Below are 19,057 nucleotides of genomic sequence, written 5' to 3'. Positions count from 1 at the left end.
TCTTGTAAATTAATGCCATCAACTCTAAGTTTTGGGAAGTCACTGGGTAAGTTCCCCACATTATTTTGTCCATTACTTACAACCTGAGGCAGTCCGTGGTCTCTCAAGTGCAGGAAATTACAGAACGGCATTGGGATGCTTGTAACGAGTCTGCGCGGTTCTCTGGCCAGTTCAAGTCTTTCGGGGCCGTCTACGTAGTTTTGCACATGCGCGTTGCTCATTTCTTCTTTGGCGCCGTTGTGGAAGGTTCTCTCCATTTCAGCTCTCTCGATCCGCTCCTCTTCAGATGAGTCGGTCTCTGGCTCGGTTTTTGGGGCTTTGGTGATGGCGGCGGTTCTTTTCTTTCTCTTGTGTGTGCTGGCACTCGATTCTGTCTGCGGTGTAGGACGGAATCGGCATGGCTCTCTGGGCTCGGGTGTCGTCGTTTTCGAAGTCAGGATGGGAGCGTGCAGGTCTTGAGTTGTCGGTTTGATTTCTTGCTTCTTCGTCGACGTCTTGGAGATTTTCAATCTTGGCCCAAAAGCAGCAAAAAGCGTTTTCATTGCTGACTTTACTTGAGACTTTGTTAAATCGTCTTCACTTTCTGATTTTGGTTCATCTGAAGAGTTTGAGACTTCTTTTTCACTTTCTTCGTCTGATAGCGTTTTTCGCGCCAGAAATTTTGAACTGAGCGTTTTGATTGGCTCTGCTTCACTCTCTTTTGAAGTTCGTTGAAACCAAGATGGCTGCCGTTCAAAATTTCGCGCGGGGTCACATCTTTTCTTTTTTACAACTATTTTCTCAGTAGTCATTTCACTCACAGTTTTTTGATCTTTGGGTTTTTCTTTAATGACGTTTTTCTCTCTCGCTGCTCCGCTGTTCCTCAGCATCTCCTGGAGGTCCGCGATGAGGCTTTCATCATTCTTTTGGCTTTTTAGTATTTTTAATATTTCTGACCTGAGTTCGTTATTTTCTATCTCGATTTCTTCCTGGTCGTTATTTTCACTCATCAGTTCTTCTTCTTCAGTGGTGTATTCTTCGGATTCTCTCGAAATCGCATTAGTGGATTCGTTGATCATCTCTTGATCAGTTTCTATTTCTTTGCTGTAGGCCCTGGTGTTGGGCCTATCTTTCTTGGACATTTTTAATTACTTATTGAGTCAATTAACCATCCTCTGCTACCAGCTTGTTGCAATATTTTCAGGATCAGACTCAATAAAGATAATAGAAGTTATAGGTTTAAATATAATTCTCTTTAATCATAATAGGCATTCTATATTCGCTGAATATTCAAGATAGAAGCAAGGAAAATGGGGAGGATGGCTCCTTTTATATACAAGGGGCGGAGCCAGGAATGGGAGTGGTAAAATATGAATACATTAAAGCTCAAGTAATAAGTTAACCCCTGATGTTCCATATATACATTATTTACACATTAGAGAATAAGGCATTTACATCTGACAAAAACCTAATTTGGAGATGGACAAACAATCAACCTGGATACTGGGAATCATCACACAGGAACTAGAAGTCACTGATGCACAAGGCGCAGGGGTGGCCACCAGCTTGGATGGCTTTAAATGAGGAGTAGTGCCAGGGTTCAAAAACCTGGCATCCTCCTTGACTTCGCTTGTCAGGAAGTTGCAAAAACTGATCACTGTCTACGTTCCGATTGACGAACCCAATCAAAGGAAGCACGGTCGAGACGATCCAATCTCTGAATGCAAAACTTTATTGAGTACATCATTTTGGCACTGTTGAGGGCAAAACCAGATCTAGCTAATTCTTGCACAAACCCACATAATTAAAGTATAGGATTCACCCTCCCCCTGTTAATGCAGGTCACATTGTCTGATTGAATGTCATTGTATTGTTATGAGAAAAAGTCTTTGGGTTTGGCAAACACCTGCTGAAGTGTCCTTGGCTCTCGTGGATCGTCTTCTTGATGTCTGAAGCCTACATTCCATCGTCCCCTTGGTTCTTTGGCAAGCTGAGAAGTGATAGTAGTTGCAACAGCGTAAGTGTGCTTCGAACATGACTCCGGAACCGGCAACCATCATAAATATGAACCAGTTGCCAACTCTCTGAATTTTGATCACATGACCATGGGGATGCTGCAATGGTCATCAATGTCAAAAAATGGCCATAAGTCACTTTTTTATTGCTGTTGTAGCTTTGAATGAACTGTTGTAAATTGAGAACTACCTGCTTCTGTTTGGTGGGGTTCTTTTTTTCCCTTCTCACCAAACCTTTGGTTTTTGGCAAATCACTGCCAGATCCGTCCAACTGGAAAAAACACCTGTTGTGGCCCAACAGTGGCCAGCAGAGCTGGCAGCAGATTCGGACAGTGAGGAGGTTGGGGAGGAAGGTGGGCCAGTCCTGGAGTCTGGGAAAGGCTCGGACGAGGGCTCTGAGTCGGAGGCAGAGAGGGGGCCAAGGCCATCTGGTAGTTCTTTGCTGCCTCCGGAGTCTCCGGAGTCTGACATCAGCGAGGCAGAAGAACAGCGGGAGCCTGTTCTCAGTGTGCGCATGCACAGAGCTGCCAGAAGACAAGAACAATTAAGAAAACAGGGTCGACTTGGGAGTAAGGCTTGGAGATGATCGGCCCCTCCCATAAGACATAAAAGAGGAGTGAACGGGACGTAATCTTTTGCAGGAAGCAATTAGTTTATCTGGTCGGTTCAAGCTTTGGAAAGCTCTGTTTGACTCTGTGCTAAGTTTGGCCTTGCCCTGCATTTGGCAATTAATTCTCTGGCAGCATTCCAAGGGAGATAAGGTGGGTGTTTATAAACATTCCCCTGAAAGATTGTTTGAGAAGGCTTTTGGACTGGGAATGACAGTAATTCACAGCCATGTGAATTAAAGAGGTTTGCCGGGACTAAGATTGTGCTGTATGCTTTCTAAGGAAGCCTAGACCAGAACATCACCCACCACCCACTCCTTCCCAACTCCCCCCCTCCCCCGTATCCTCCGGCTGAGGAGTGGAAAAATAAACTTTTGAGGCCAACAACACAGTCCTTCTCCTGAACAGCCGGAGCCATTATGCAAATCGCGAAAGGGAGAGGCGGTTTAAGAGTCTGGAACCTCCATATTTCTTGATTTCATTAGCATCGGCGCAAAGTGGGAGAGTTAATGTGACAAAATGAACTCGTTCTGATGCTTATCCAAACAGTTCTTTTCTGAATTAACGAGATCGCTGATTTCCCAACAGTTGCTTTAGGAGTAATGGTGCTTTTTAGGGGGATGAATGATGGAGCTGTCAAAGAATAGCGGGTGGGATTCCAGTAGAGTGGAGGTTGGAAAAGAGAGACAAGGAGAGGATCAAGGGTTTAGCAAGGCAAGAGATAATAATAATAGAGTTGGAAGAGATCTTGGAGGTCTTCTAGTCCAGCCTCCTGCTCAAGCAGGAGACCCTAGACCAGGGGTCTCCAACCTTGGCAACTTTAAGACTTGTGGACGTCAACTCCCAGATTCTGGGAGTTGACATCCACAAGTCTTAAAGTTGCCAAGGTTGGAGACCCCTGCCTTAGACCATTCTGGAGAAATGGCTTTCCAGTCTCTTCTGAAAAACCTCCATTGATGGAGCGAGCACTCGCAATTTCTGGAGGCATGTCATTCCTAGGAGCCTGGATAGCTCTGTAGACTAAAGCACTGTAATTTAACACCAGCTGTCTGCAATTAAAGTAAGTTCGAATCTCGCCAAGGCTCAAGGTTGACTCAGCCTTCCATCCTTTCTAAGGTAGGTAAATTGAGGACCCAGTTTGTGGGGGCAATAAGCTGACTTTGTATAAAATATACAAAAGTATGAAGGTTATTGCTTAATGCACTGTAAGCCGCCCTGAGTCTCCGGAGAAGGGTGGCATATAAATCAAATAAAAATAAATAAATAAAAAAAATTCCACTGATTCATTCTTCTCACTGTCAGGAATTAAGGAATTCTTCCTTAATTCTTCCTTCTTGCTTCTCTCCTTGATTAGTTTGCATCCATCGCTTCTTGTCCTGCCTTCTGATGCTTTGCAGAATAGGTTGACCCCTCCCCCTTTTTCTTTGTGGCAGCCCCTTAGATATCGGAGCATTGCTATCATCTCTGATATGATATATTATACGATAGAGATAGATATAATAGAGAAGGAGGATGCGGTTTCTCAATGGCTAAGATGCTGAGCTTGTCAATTGAAAGGTCGGCAGTTCAGCGGTTCGAATCCCTAGTGCCGCGTAACGGGGTGAGCTTCCGTTCCTTGTCCCAGCTTCTGCCAACCTAGCAGTTCGAAAGCACATAAAAAATGCAAGTAGAAAAATTTGGTGGGAAGGTAACAGCATTCCATGCGCCTTTGGCATTGAGTCATGCCGGCCATATGACCATGGAGATGTCTTCGGACAATGCTGGCTCTTCGGCTGTGAAATGGAGATGAGCACTGCCTCCTAGAGTTGGGAACGACTAGCACATATGTGTGAGGGGAACCTTTACCTTTACCTATGATAGAGATCATATATGATCCTTTAATGATAGTAGGACATAGGACTTTGGGCTTAGCTTTAAAAACAATTGACTTCTGGAGAAGGATGGAGATACTGAAAAGGTGGAGACAGGAACCGCTAGCTTCATGACGAAAGACCACAGAGCAGGAATTCAAAGCTATTTCTTTGTGTCTGGAACCACCATCACATCATGTACAAATTAGGCTCTTTAGGAATTTCAAAGGACACCCTAGGAATATTGCCACAAGGATGGAACATTTCTATGGGGGAAACTTGATGTCTCCTAGAATTAGCAAATGTTGAACCTTTGGCTGACGCTGTTACAGCTTGTAGCTAATATTTGGAGGAAGATCATCGGAGGAGATCCTCGGGACATGCAAATGAGTGGATTTATCCCCAAACTAATCAGTCCAAATATGATTGATCTCCACTTAAAGATGTCAGCCATCAGCAGATTTTCCCCCTCTGTCTTAACAAGTTAGAGCGTTTTAATTACCTTCAGCGTTGTGAAGCTGCACCTGATTGAAAAGCCAATCTTGTCTAACACAAGCTCCTGGCCATTAAATCACTGCTTTTTCTGTAGCTCACAAGATGGATGAACTGTCAGATCCGAGCAAGCTCAGGGGCTACAAGGGAAGGGAAAAAAATCTCCCCTCCCCTACACCCCCTCTTCCTCGAAGCCAAAGATTTGAGGGATCAGCAAGGAGAGAAGCGGTCTCCAAACGGAAAAACAGAAGATTCTGAACAGACCGAGTTACAGCGTCTTGAAATTTTTCCCCTCTTGATCGTTCCGGAAACATCATTTTTGTTTCTTTCAAAACTTGACAACGCAGCTCTTTTCTGGGTGATAACCATTGAAATGTGTAGGAATTAGATTTTCTTATTTGGCTCTGGTTTGTGTGAACAGGTCAGCAAAAGCTCTGTGCATTTTCCAATGTTCCATACAGATCAGGAGATTTTTTTAAAAAAAAAAACCTCGTTTTGGAGCGGTTTTGCATTTTTTTCGGAGTCGCAATTGCACCTCAGGCCTCCTGACTTTTCCCGTGAGCCTTGGTGGGAAGGGGCTGTTCTTCTCAGAGCCCCAAGTGATGGCTCCTACTTGTAGGAGCTCCAAGGAAAAAATAAATGGATTCCTTGCCTCCAAGATCTCCATCGGATACTCCGAAACACAATTGGAGCGGAGTTTGAACCCATCAATTTTAGAGCTAACAGAAAATAACAGAATTAGAAAGGACCTTGGAGGTCCTCCTAGTCCGACTCCCTGCTCAAGCAGGAGACCATATACCCATGATGGCAAATCTATGGCATGTGTGCCACAGGTGGCACATAGAGCCGTATCAGTGGGCACGCAAGCGTTGCCCTAGTTCAGTGCCGGGCAGCTGATTTTTGGGCCTTCCAGAAGTCGGGAAACAAGCTGTTTCCGGCCTCTGGAGGGCCTCGGGGGAGGAAGGTGGGGAAGACTGTTTTCACCCTCCCCAGGCACCAAGAAAGTCTCTGCAGCCTGGGAAGGGCAAAAAACAGGCCTACCAGGCCCACCGTGCCATCATGTGCCAAAAGCGTGGGGAGTGTTTGAATAATTGGTGTGGGCATGCGCACACGCGACCCTCTGCATGACCCCCGCTTTTGGCACGCAACGGCAAAAAGGTTCGCCATCACTGCCCTATACCATTTTAGACAAATGGTTGTCCAATCTCTTCTTAAAGACTGCCAGTGTTGGGACATCCACAACTTCTGGTGGCAAGCAGTTCCACTGGTTAATTGTTCTCAATGGTCAGGAAATTTCTCCTGAGTTCTAGGTTGCTTCTCTCCTTGATTAGTTTCCATCCATTGTTTCTTGTGCTTTGGTGAATAGGTTGACCCCCTCTTCTTTGTGGCAGCCCCTCAAATATTGGAACACTGCTATGACGTCTCCCCCAGTCCTTCTTTTCTCTAGATTGGCCATAGCCAATTTCTGCCATTGTTCTTTATATCCTTTTTGGCCTTACAGACTGTGAAAAGGACCCTTGGTGGCTCCGAGTAAGAATTTGACGGAGGGCTCAGAAGCCCAATTCTGGAAATCTGGATACAGATAATTTGTACATAGACAGATACACAGTTTCTGCTCTTCACCCCACCTGTCCTCTATATTGCTGCAGTCCCGTCTATTGTGAAGGTCAAACTAGTAAGTGTGTGATTTTGGAGAGGTGCCTCAATCAACCATGACCATTGAAGTGAGTCAAGAAACTTTCATAGCTGGAGACTGTTCAGAAGCTCAAAGGCATCAAGTCAACGGTTGTGCCTCATTTCTGACTCAACAGGGGTTGGAGTCTTTAAAAAATGGGCTTCTTTGATTTTACCCAGAATGCTACGCTCTCAGGAAAAAACACAACACATTGAGGAATGGAATGGGACAGCCTGGATTCCATCAAATGTTGGAGTCAACATACCAAGAGATGCACTTTTGCTAAAACTTTCTACAGGCTGTGTCCATCTTCTTGGCCTCCTTGGGGGGGGGTGTCACCTAAATTCCAGATCTTCTCACAGGACATTGTTTTAGACATTGCAATTGGTCTCTGTCCCAGAGCTAGCAATCTCCAAGCATCCACGAGGTATTGCATCTTCAAAATATTTTGCTAAGGAGTCTTGGGAGACCTTCCTGTCTGTTATTCCCCCAAGGACAAGATGGTAACGTCAGTAGAAGGAATACATAGATCTTTCTGGTTGCGTCTGTCAAGAGCTCACTGGATTCAGCTCAGTGGACCAACTGAGGTCAACTATTGAAGCTATAAGCCATAAAATTTTAAGTCCTTCCAGGATGGTAAATCAGCCTCATCCTCCTCATTCTCTAGGGAAGCTGGGGAGCTGTCAACCTGCCCCCTCCCCCTCCACCCTAACGTGAGTCAACATTTCAGGTGACAAAACTTCTTTGAGCCTCAACGGAAGAAGATGAACGACACGTCTTTCTTGCAACACAAAACCGTTGTGCTGACTGAGAATGAATCTCTCATGCTTGCACATGTTAGAGATTAAAGTATTCTAAATATAACATGCCGTCTCACACGGAAGGGTGGAGGACCAATTCCCTGCCTACGGGATTTGCAAGGCTGAGAAGGCAGGAGAGATAACCCTGATTAATCAGACCGCTTCTGAATGGGTGCTTGTCTCTGCTAAAAGAGCCCTTGAAATCTACATTTTAACTGGGCAAAACAGGGTGTGTTTGTTATGAACTCTGTGAGACATGATCATGTGGCCTGTTGCTCATTAATGTTCATTAGACTTCGTTGAAATGGACCGGAGTGAGTTTTCCTTTCTGTCTTCATCTCATCTATTTATCTGCTCCATTTCTGGAGGTGTAGGAGTTCGTTCCCCACTGAGTAATTCACTCTGAACTCACTTTAGTATGAGATCACACCCTAGAACTGATGATGTTCCCTAGTTGGGTAATGAAACATCTGGAAGAAAACCAAGATCTGAAAGTACCAAGGACCCCACAATCAACTCCTTCTCCTTCTCCTTCTCCTTCTCCTTCTTCTTCTCCTCCTCCTCCTTCTCCTCCCCCCTCCCCCCACAAACCCCACTTCCCTCTAGCATTACCCAGTTGGTCATGAAACATCTGCAAGAAAACAGCCAAGCTCAGAGAACACCAAGGACCCCTCTTTTCAACCCTGAGCTACAAATCTTTTCTTCTATTGGTATCACATTAGCATGCATTTGCAAGCTGTCCTTTCTAAATGCAACGGAGGAGGAAAACCTCCATCTGCCAAAAAAAAACTCAATTGTGCCCACGTGATTCTGGTTCTGCCCCCCCCATTTTCATGTCTCGCAGCTGGACTTTCTTGACTCCCCCTAAGGACATCTCTGCCTCCTTGGAAGCAACCTCTCCATTCTTGGACTTTGGAACAAAATAAAAAGATGAGAGCCCTTCTTAGAGAGCGGAGGGAGGGTATTCTTAAGAACGAGCTCCTTCAGCTTCTCATTCCTGGAAGAGAAACCGTGTCCGATACGTCAACAATAGCCGGACATCTAATCCCAGCTTTACTTGACATTGGCCTATTTTGAGCAGGAGATTAGATGAGATTATCTGCATCACCTAAAACGAGAGTTCCTCCCAGTTATTAGCTGCCTTCCTCACCAGTGGCAGATCAAAGAGACCTTCTCTCCTCCTTTCCCCCCCCCCCCATCTTGGAAAAATCTTACTGAAATTTTGCTCTCGGGTGCTCCAGGAGACAGCTGATTTAGAATACCAGAGTTGGAAGGAACCTTGGAGGTCTTCTAGTCCAACCCTCTGCTTAGGCAGGAAACCCTACATCACTTCAGACAAATGGTTATCCCATCTCTTCTTAAAAGCTTCCAGTGTTGGAGCATTCACAACTTCTGAAGGCAAGTCGTTCCACTGATTAATTCTTCTCACTGTCAGTGAGATATACAATATACACCCCTGCTGTATATTAAGCAGGGCAGGGTTGTTTGGTCCTCTGGGCTCCAGAGATAGGTGACAATTTCCCCAGCAAGATCAGATCCTCATCTCCTTCCACTGGAGATCACAGGTTTGAGTGAAACTCACTTTATCCTTGCTTTTCCTAGAAAGAGACACGGCTGTGGCATTTTTGCAGAGAGTAAGATTTCTTGCAGGGATCCCCTGGCTAACATCTCCCCTGGCACTGCAACCAGTCCTCAACAACTGGTGATACGGAGAGAAGTGGGAAAGGCAGGAGTCAACAAGGATTGTGTTTTGATACCTCCGTTTCTTTGACGGTACCTGGAGAATATACCAAGAGGTGAACAAAAGTGCTAACATCGAGACCATTTTAGCCCTGGGTGTTGTTCTTTCAGGACGACAACTTGGTGTTTTTCTCACTTACGCCTGGAGAACACCACCTGCTCCTCTTCGACTGCCACTTTAAAAATGGGTAGACTCATAGAATCATAGGATCACAGGAAGGGACCTTGGAGGTCTTCTAGTCCAACCCCCTGCTTCAAGGTAGGAGACTGGTTGTCCAATCTTTTCTGGAAAACCATCAATGATGGAGCATCCAAAACTCCAGGAGGCAAGCGGTTCCACTGATTAATCGTTCTTCTCCTTCTCCTTCTCCATAAAAAAGATGTTGAGACTCTGGAAAGAGTGCAGAGAAGAGCAACCAGGATGATGAGGGGACTGGAGGCTAAAACATATGATGAATGGTTGCAGGAACTGAGCATGGCTAGTCTAGTGAAGAGAAGGACCAGGGGAGACAGGATAGCATCTTCCAATATTTGAGGGGCTGCCACAGAGAGGAGGGGATCAACCTATTTTCCAAGCCACCCAAAGGCCAGACAAGGAATAATGGATGGAAACTGACCATGGAGAGATTCAACCTGGAAATAAGGAGGAATTTTCTGACAGTGAGAACTATCAACCCATGGAACAGAAGTTGCCTTTGGAAGTTGTGGGAGCTTCATCCCTGGAGGCTTTCGAGAAGAGACTAGATTGCTATCTGTCAGAAAGGGTGTAGGCAGGTTTCCTGCTTGGGCAGGGGGTTGGACTAGATGATCTACAAGATCCTTCTAACTCTTGTTAATCTCTTAAATATCCTCCTCCTCCTCCTCCAGTTAGGAAATTCCTTCTTATTTCCCAGTTGGATCTCCTTCTGATGAGCTTCCACCCGTTGCTTCTTGTCCTGCCCTCAAGTGCTATGGAGAACAAATAAATTCTCATTTCCTTGGTACAACCCTTCAAGTATTGGAGGATGCTGTCATGTCTCCCCAGAGCCTTTTCTTCATTAGGCTAAACGTAGGAGTTGACTTGAGCAGGTGGTCGCCTTAACCCAGCTGAGATGCTTCCTTCCTCTTTCAAAATTGAATGCATCATTCGTCCTGGTGCCTGCTAAGATTTTGTTGTGTGTGTTTGGGGGTCAGACTGACCTGCCTTGACTGAATCTCATTCTTGATGATTTCTCGGGGAGTTAGTAGTCAGTCTTCTCCTGAATGGAAGGGGGAAATCCCTGAGCAGAGACTCCTACAGAGAGCCAATGAGGGAGCTTCCTTTGAAGGGTTCTTCTTCCACTGACCCTTGGATGGAAGGGGTGAGCCAACCCCACCCCCTCTGAACAACGCATCTGATTAGAGGAGGGTTTCTCGACCTTAGGAAATTTAAGATGGGTGGACTTCAACTCCCAGAATTCCCCAGTCAGCATGGGAAACTCTGGGACTTTAGCATGTTTTAAAATGGGTGGAGTAGTAGTCCACCCATCTCCAAGCATGAAGGCTGGGAATTCTGGGAGTCAAAGTCCACCCATCTTCAAGCATGCTGGCTGAGAATTCTGGGAATCAGAGTCCATCCATCTTCAAGCATGCTGGCTGGGAATTCTGGGAGTCAAAGTCCATCCATCTTCAAGCATGCAGGCTGGGAATTCTGGGAATCAGAGTCCATCCATCTTCAAGCATGCTGGCTGGGAATTCTGGGAGTCAAAGTCCATCCATCTTCAAGCATGCTGGCTGGGAATTCTGGGAGTCGAAGTCCACCCATCTTCAAGCATGCTGGCTGGGAATTCTGGGAGTCAAAGTCCACCCATCTTCAAGCATGCTGGCTGGGAATTCTGGGAGTCAAAGTCCACCCATCTTAAAGTTGCTAAGGTTGAGAAACACCGGATTATCTAATCCGGTCATCTTCTCCCATTCTCCATGCCTGTGATGGTACGACAACAACACCCTACCATTCTGGCATCGGTTTTCCTCTCCAGAAGACGCTGATAGGATTAGCATTGTAAGCCTTCCTTTACCTTCAAATGCGATTTCAAAAAGCCTTATTCAGAAAGGGGGGGGGGGGAAATAACCCATTGAAAATGGATTTTCATTTCAAATAGTACAAGGTTAGAGTTAGACTCCATCTGCCAGTCTGAAAATTAATAGCAATCATTATATAGGAATCGCACAGAAGAAGAACCGGGAAAAAGGCCCACTTAAAAAAAAACGGAAAAAGAGCAGCAATTGCTCGTGTGTGTGTGTCTGTGTGTCTGTGTGTAAACTGTTTAGACACACAAGTCATTTATTATTGCAGAGCTCTTCTCCCTGGGTTTTAAATCTCATTACAGTTTGTCCAAAACAGATGTTACCCCTTTAGCGTTAGATTATTAATGATCAATCTTGGTTCCTCTAGAGAGGTTTGTTGTCAGAAATTTTGTGGAAGAGGGCATAATTTTATTATGGGCGTAGATTTGGATGAGCAACATATGTAAATCTGGAGATTTCCTTCTGGTTTCAGACAAATTCAGAGTTTAAAAAAAAAGAATCTCTTCTTTCTTGTTGCCTTGCTAGAACAATATGGGACAAAACTTTAGAGAAACAACTGTGTGTAAACAGAGAGCAAAGCCCACTCCCTTCTAGCATTGATGAGTTGGGTAATGAAATGTCTGCAAGAAAACAACTGAGCTGGGAGACCTCCAAGGACACCACAATCCTCCTTCTCCTCCTCCTCCTCCTTTGTCCTCCTCCTCTCTCTTCCTCCATCTCCTCTCTCTTGTAGCACTGATGATGTTAACTAGTTGGGTGATAAAACATCTGCAAGAAAACAACCAAGTTCAGAGAGCACCAAAGTACCCACAGTCTTCCTCCTCCTCCTCCTCCTCCTCCTCCTCCTCCTCCTCCTCCTCCTCCTCTTCTCCTTCTGTGTGCAAACCACACTCCCTCGTAGCACTGTTGTTGTTCCCTAGTTGGGTAATAAAATGTCTGCCAGAAAACGGCCAATCTCAGAGAGCACCAAGGACCCCTCATTTCAACCCTGAGCTACAGAGATCTTGCCCCTCTGCCAGTCTTGCCATCTCTTGACTCTTGGTGTGACTCCCAGGAACTGTTCACCTGCCCCATAGTTCTTCCCCCCCACCCTTCTTTCCTCAAAATTGTACGCAACGCAACTCAGCGAGACAGAGAAACTGCCTGGAGTCTCCTTATAAAATCGTAAAATAGGACCTGGAGAAGAGTTTGGTGCATAATGCAAAATCCATCTTAGTGCATCATTTCAGGTCAAAACGGAGAGCCTCTCTATTATTCAGCTCTGCAGTCCTTCTAACCAGGTTTTTCCAGACGGGTGTCTAGCTAGAAACTGGGCTTGAAAAGTGGGAAAGGACGAGGGAGAAGAAGAAGAAGATTAAGGGGGAATCTGCCTTAAAGCACCTTTACTTCACCTGACATATACAAAATGGACATTTAGCCACTTAGTCGAGGCTTCATCATTAATATATGTTTGCTGGGTTATTTTAGAGATGTCTCCTTTGATTATTTCACCCACAATGAGTAGTCTGGTTCTTGTTAACAATCGGTTTTGCAAGCAGAATGGATACCGGAGGAGGAGAAAAAAAAATTCTCCATTTCTTTGGCAGATAAAACTGTGTCAAGGATCACCAGCGTTTCATCCGTGCTTTCTTTTTTGTCACTAGTGGGCTCCTAGATTTATGGAAAAACTGACTCGGGTGAGAAGGAAAACAGAAACTTGGAGAAGATGAGATGCTTGGGGGTGGTGGACTTGGTGGGCAATTAGAGAGGGTAGGCAGAAGTCAACGTCTAGACCAGGGATCTCCAATCTTGGCAACTTTAAGACTTGTGGACTTCAACTCCCAGAATTCCTCAGCCAGCTTTGCTTCAAATCTGGGAGTTGCAGTCCACAAGTCTTAAAGTTGCCAAGATTGGAGATGCCTGGTCTAGAAGGAAAGTCCCAAAGATGCTTTTTCAAGAGGCAACTGGACTTCCTTTATTTTTTCTTGAAGATGTTTCGTTTCTCATCCCAGAAGCTTCTTCAATTCTTAGGAAGAAGAAGAAGCTTCTTCATTTCAGAACTGAAGAAGTGTCTTGGATAAGAAGTGAAATGTCTTCAAGAAAAAAGTAAAGGAAGTTCAGTTGCTTTCTGGAAAATCCATGACCTGGATGATTGAAAATCTCCATAGACTTCTAGAAGGAAAGATTGGTCGATTCCCAACTGAGGAACCCCAGCTCTGCTTTCCTACCTGCACAGAGCCCATTGCATGCTGATGTTGTCTCTCTGCTTGTTCATTGGCAGGTCAACCTTGTGATTCCCCATCTCTGGAGGGACAGAGATCTGGAGAGAAAGGATGGAGAAGGAACCCAACACTCAAATGAAGACCAGTGACAAAAAGAACGGCAGAAGAAGCAATGCAGAGAAAGAGAGCAAAACTCATGTCTGAACCAGGGGCCTCTTCATTCCAGGTCCCTTCGTGTTCTGAGTGACTTCCAAACCCTTCTTAGATGATGGTGAGGCAGTCAACTCCCCAGCCGCAGAGCCTTTGCTGATGGCCCGTGGGAAACCTTGACCCTGGTGTAACCAACACGTCCTTGTGTTCCTGTCCACTAACCCATCCCAGATGCTTCTTCATGGTTCAGCACCATGAAGAAGGAAGGAAGAATGACCAAGCTGCTGAAGAAACTCTAGTCAAGGCAGGGTTGTGCCGTGACCGAGCTGCCTCTTCCCCTCTTCTGGCCGGTCAAGGGTAAGACCCCCCTTTCGGTGTGGCCCTTCTCAATGGCAGGCCATCGGTGGGCCATGACATCAGCACTGTGCACCTATGTGGCAGCTGTCTCTCTCCTCTACGTGAGCGAGGTCCAAGCCGACTGCTGGCTGATCGAAGGGGAGAAGGGCTTTGTGTGGCTGGCCATCTGCAGCCAGAACCAGCCCCCCTACGAGTCCATTCCTCAGCAGATCAACAGCACCATTCTGGACTTGAGGCTGAACGACAACAAGATCAAGAGCGTCCAGTTCTCCTCCCTCAGCCGCTTCAGTAACCTCACATACCTCAACCTGACCAAGAACGAGATCTCGTATATCGAGGATGGTGCCTTCTCAGGACAATACAACCTGCAGGTATTGCAGCTCGGCTACAACCGCTTAAGGAACCTGACGGAGGGGATCCTCCGGGGCCTAGGGAAGCTGGAGTACCTCTACCTCCAGGCCAACCTCATTGAGACTGTCACCCCCAATGCCTTCGGGGAGTGCCCCAACATCATGAACATTGACTTGTCCATGAACAGGATCCAACGGCTGGACAGCAACACCTTTAGGGGCCTGAGTAAACTCTCTGTCTGCGAACTCTACAGCAACCCTTTCTATTGCTCTTGCGAGCTCCTGGGCTTCCTTCAGTGGCTTGAGGGCTTCACCAACATGACACGTACCTACGACCGCATGCAGTGTGACTCTCCACCCGACTATTCCGGGTACTACCTTCTGGGCCAAGGACGGAGCGGATATCGCAATGCGTTGGGCATGCTGTCTTCTCTTTGCACTGGTGGCCCCTACACCATGCCACCTTACTTGACCCCACCCAAAAAAAAACCTGTGACCACCCCTCCTCCAGAGAGCCCCTGTCCAGAGGAAGAGTGTTTCTCCGGAGATGGCACCACGCCCCAGATCTCCTTGCACACCCCGGTGATCGATCCAGGTTTGTATCCCACCATGAAAGTGAAGCACGTGACCCAAAACTCGGCTGTGTTGAGTGTGCAGATCCCTGTGCCCTACAGCAAGATGTACACCCTGGCCCAATTTGAGAACGGTCGCTACAATATCCTGGCAAAGCTGCTGAAGAAGAAGGAAGATATCGAGCTAACGGATCTAGGCCCAAACGAAAACTACACCTATTGTGTGATGTCCTCCAATCGAGTCTCAAGGTACAACTACACCTGCCTCACCATCAATCTCAACAAGCAGAGCCCCGAAGAGCCGATACCCAGGCCTTCAACTGCCACCCATTACATCATGACGATCTTGGGGTGCCTGTTTGGCATGGTGATTGTCCTAGGCGTTGTGTACTACTGCCTGCGGAAGAGGCGTCACCAGGAAGAAAAGCACAAAAAAAACGGCGGTGAACATGAAGAAGACCATCATTGAGTTAAAGTATGGGCCAGAAATGGAGACCACCAGCATCTCCCAACTCTCCCAAGGTCAGATGTTGGGTGGTGAGACCATGACCCGCATCCCTTACCTGCCCTCTGTGGGAGAAGTTGAGCAGTACAAGCTGATTGACAGCAGCGAGACCCCCAAGGCTACGAAGGGCAACTACATGGAAGTGCGGACGGGGGAACAGCCCGAGAGGAGAGAGTTGGAGCTGCCCAGGCCCCCGGATAGCCAGAGCTCCGTGGCGGAGATCTCGACCATCACCAAAGAGGTGGACAAAGTGAACCAGATAATCAACAACTGCATCGATGCCTTGAAATCAGAATCTACTTCCTTTCAAGGGGTGAAGTCGGGAGCGGTGTCCACCGCTGAGCCTCAGCTGGTGCTGCTCTCCGAACAAATCCCTAGCAAGCATAGCTTTCTAGCACCCGTCTACAAGGAAAGCTACAGCCACCCTCTCCAGAGGCACCACAGCATTGAGGCTCCTCCTAAACGGTCCAGCACTTCTTCCAGTGGCTCCATACGGAGTCCCAGGTCCTTCCGCTCCGAGGGCTCCGGCCACAAGTCAGAAGCCAAATATATCGAGAAGACATCTCCAACCACCGACACCATCCTCACTGTGACACCGGCGGCAGCTGTCTTACGAGCCGAAGCCGAGAAGATCCGGCAGTACAGCGAACACCGGCACTCTTACCCAGGGTCCCATCAGGGGGAACAACACGACGGCATGGGGGGACGGAAGCCCTCCATCTTGGAACCGTTGACCAGGCCCCGCCCCAGAGACTTGGCCTACTCGCAGCTCTCTCCACAGTACCATAACTTGAGCTACACCTCCAGCCCCGAATATACTTGTAAACCCTCCAGAAGCATCTGGGAGCGTTTCAAACTGAACCACAAGCGGCACAAAGAGGAGGAGGAGGAGTATATGGCGGCCGGCCACGCTCTACGTAAGAAGGTCCAGTTTGCCAAAGACGAAGATCTGCACGACATCTTAGATTATTGGAAAGGTGTTTCCGCCCAGCACAAGTCTTGAGTTCTCCGCCGGCTCGTGACTTAACCACGGACCAAAAGAAAAACAAAACAAAAAGAAAAATCAGCAGCAGCTATTATTTTTAATCCAGACTTATCTTTAAAAGAAAGAAAGAAAGAAACGAACTCTGAGGAACCTATCATTATTCTAAAGCAGGCTGAGGAGCGAGAGCGAGAGACAGCAATATTATGGTCTCGCTGAGGTGGGGTTTGGAAAGGAGAGAGGGGTGAGGAGAGGAGAGTAGCAAAAGGAAAGATGCTTAAACATTAAAATAAACTGTGGGGTGGGGAAAAAACCAAATTCTTTTCTTTACACACACACACACACACACACACACACACACACACACACACACACGAATAAAATTGAATTTTCAGAGAGAAAGAAGCGCAAGAATTTCAAGAGAGCCAGACAGAAAATACGAAAGGAGTGTGGCGTAACCACAACTGCATCGCATGACTCCTTATTCTGTGAATTTTGTGGACTCTGTACAGCTTTGTCTTCATCCTTTCAGTAACCAAAATGTAAAACAACTGAACAAAACAGATCAGTTAGAAAAGTGAGCAGAAGGATCTTTTCTTTTTTCCCCGTTGTTGTTAAAAAAACAAACAAAAAAAAAGAGCGAGAGAGAGAGAGAGAGAGAAAAAAGAAAGATCATCCTTTTTGGGCCTTTTGCAAATGGAGTCTTCCACTTTAGACTATTTACTCGCCTGAAGTCCCATTTGTGCAAATTTTTTTAAGATTTTATTTTTTGCGGTGAAAGGATCTGTCGGAACGTTGCATTGCAAAACCGTCCTATTGTACAGAGAGAAAAGAAATTCTATATTTGCTGTATAACGAGAGAGAGAGAGAGAGAGAGAGAGAGAGAAAGAAAGAAGAAAAAAAAATACATCTACTAAAAGAAATATATCTATATATTCACCTGTTTGTACCAGGTTTTAATCATGGATTTTAGAAAAAAGAGAAAAAAAAAAGCCTCTATCACTGCGTTCTTGGTTTCATGTTCTTTGCTTTGGGTCATTGGTCGGGGTGGACGAGATTTGGATAGGTGCCTCTTACTGTCTCTGTTTTCAGTTGAGTTCCAGTTCATTAGAAATAGCAATAGAAATTGCACTTAGATTTATATACCGCTTCACAGTGCTTTCCAGCCCTCTCTAAGCGGTTTACAGAGTCAGCCTCTTGCCCCCAACAATCTCAGTCCTCATTTTACCCACCTCAGAAGGATGGAAGACTGAGTCAACCTGGAGCCTGGTGAGATTTGAACTGCCAAATTGCAGGCAGCCGGCAGTCAGCAGAAGTAGCCTGCAGTACTGCACTCTAACCACTGCGCCACCACAGCTCATGGTGAAAACGGAGCTCATAATGCACAGAAATGCATTAGAAGAGGGGTGTCAAATTCGATTTCATTGAGGGCCGCATCAGGGTTGTGTTTGACCTCAGGAGGGGTGGGGGTGTATAGCCAGGGTGGGCGTGGCCAGCTCAATGTCACTCATGTTGGGGGCTCCCGAGCTCCGTTTCAGCTGCTACAGCCTCCTGCAACCCTCTGCCAGTGAAAACGGAGCTCGGATTACCTGTACACAATGGGGGGGGGGGGAACGGATTTTCTCATCATTCAGGGAAGTTTTGAAAATTGGAGGAAAAAACCCCGAGGCTTGTGACTGCTACACAGCAGCTCCCTCCCGTGTGCTCCTCCTGAGATCCTGCCCTCGTGCACCGAACAACACAAGCTGTGCGTTCGCTACACTTCTACTCCATTTTTTTAGAGAGCCAATTCACCCGTTGACAAAACTTGGCAACACAATCAAATCCATCCTTAGGGTGAGAAACGTCTGTTAGCAAATGCCACTCACTGTCTCAGAATTGAGGGAGGGTGAAAACCTCGGGAAAGATGGGGGGGGGCTTCATCGACACAATGCAGACAAGGAGAGGTGGAGAGCACCCGTCATTCATCCCTCGCCATCCAATCCAGGGCCTCGGAGGGAGGGATGGTACCACCTGCAGAACACAGCCGATAAGTGTGCCAATACGAGGGGATGTTTGTGTAGGTCGGGGTTCAACTGTGGGGGTCCTTGATGTTCACTCAGAGGACTCAGAGAGCAAACCTCATTCCCTGCTAGCACTGATGAGGTTGCCTAGTTGGGTAACGAAATGTCTACAAAAAAAGAACCAAGGTTAAGGACCACCAAAGACCCTGCAGTCCTCTCCCTTCTCCCTGCAAACCCCACTCCCTTCTAGAACTGATGATGTTACCTAGTTGGGTAATGAAATGTCTTCAAGAAAGGAACCAACTTCAGAGAGTACCAGGGGCCCCACAATTCTCCTCCTCCTCCTCCTCCTCCTCCTCCCCGCAAACCCCACTCCTTTCTAGCACTGATGATGTTAGCTAGTTGGGTAATGAAATGTCTTCAAGAAAGGAACTAAGTTCAGAGAGTACCAGGGGCCCCACAGTTCTCCTCCTCCTCTTCCTCTCCTGCAAATCCCACTCCTTTCTAGAACTGATGATGTTACCTAGTTGGGTAATGAAATGTCTTCAAGAAAGGAACCAACTTCAGAGAGTACCAAGGACCCCACAGTCATCTAACTCCTCTCTCAGACTTTCAAGAATGCCTCACGAATAGCTTCCCCCCCCCTGAACTTTCTTCTTGGGTCTTTCTTCTAACTTACTGGATGGTGCCAGGTGGATGGAGTCCAGGAACAGCTGTTTTCATTTCTAGCCA

At 46.7% G+C, this 19,057-nt stretch overlaps 1 protein-coding gene across 1 annotated transcript; it reads left to right on the top strand.

Moving 5' to 3' along the window:
- Positions 1-13,945: 13,945 nt before the first annotated feature.
- Positions 13,946-16,343, top strand: ELFN1 (extracellular leucine rich repeat and fibronectin type III domain containing 1). The gene is given in 2 exon segments (XM_070956546.1): positions 13,946-15,265; positions 15,267-16,343. Coding segments are annotated over 2 exon segments (2,397 nt in total).
- Positions 16,344-19,057: the final 2,714 nt, after the last annotated feature.

Source organism: Pituophis catenifer, unplaced genomic scaffold (assembly GCF_029215685.1).
Source record: "Pituophis catenifer annectens isolate HBS135680 unplaced genomic scaffold, rPitCat1.0.hap2 SCAF_71, whole genome shotgun sequence".
NCBI classification, from domain to species: domain Eukaryota; kingdom Metazoa; phylum Chordata; class Lepidosauria; order Squamata; family Colubridae; genus Pituophis; species Pituophis catenifer.
The sequence above is the reverse complement of the archived record's forward strand: the minus strand, read 5'-3'. Positions and strand labels throughout refer to the sequence as shown.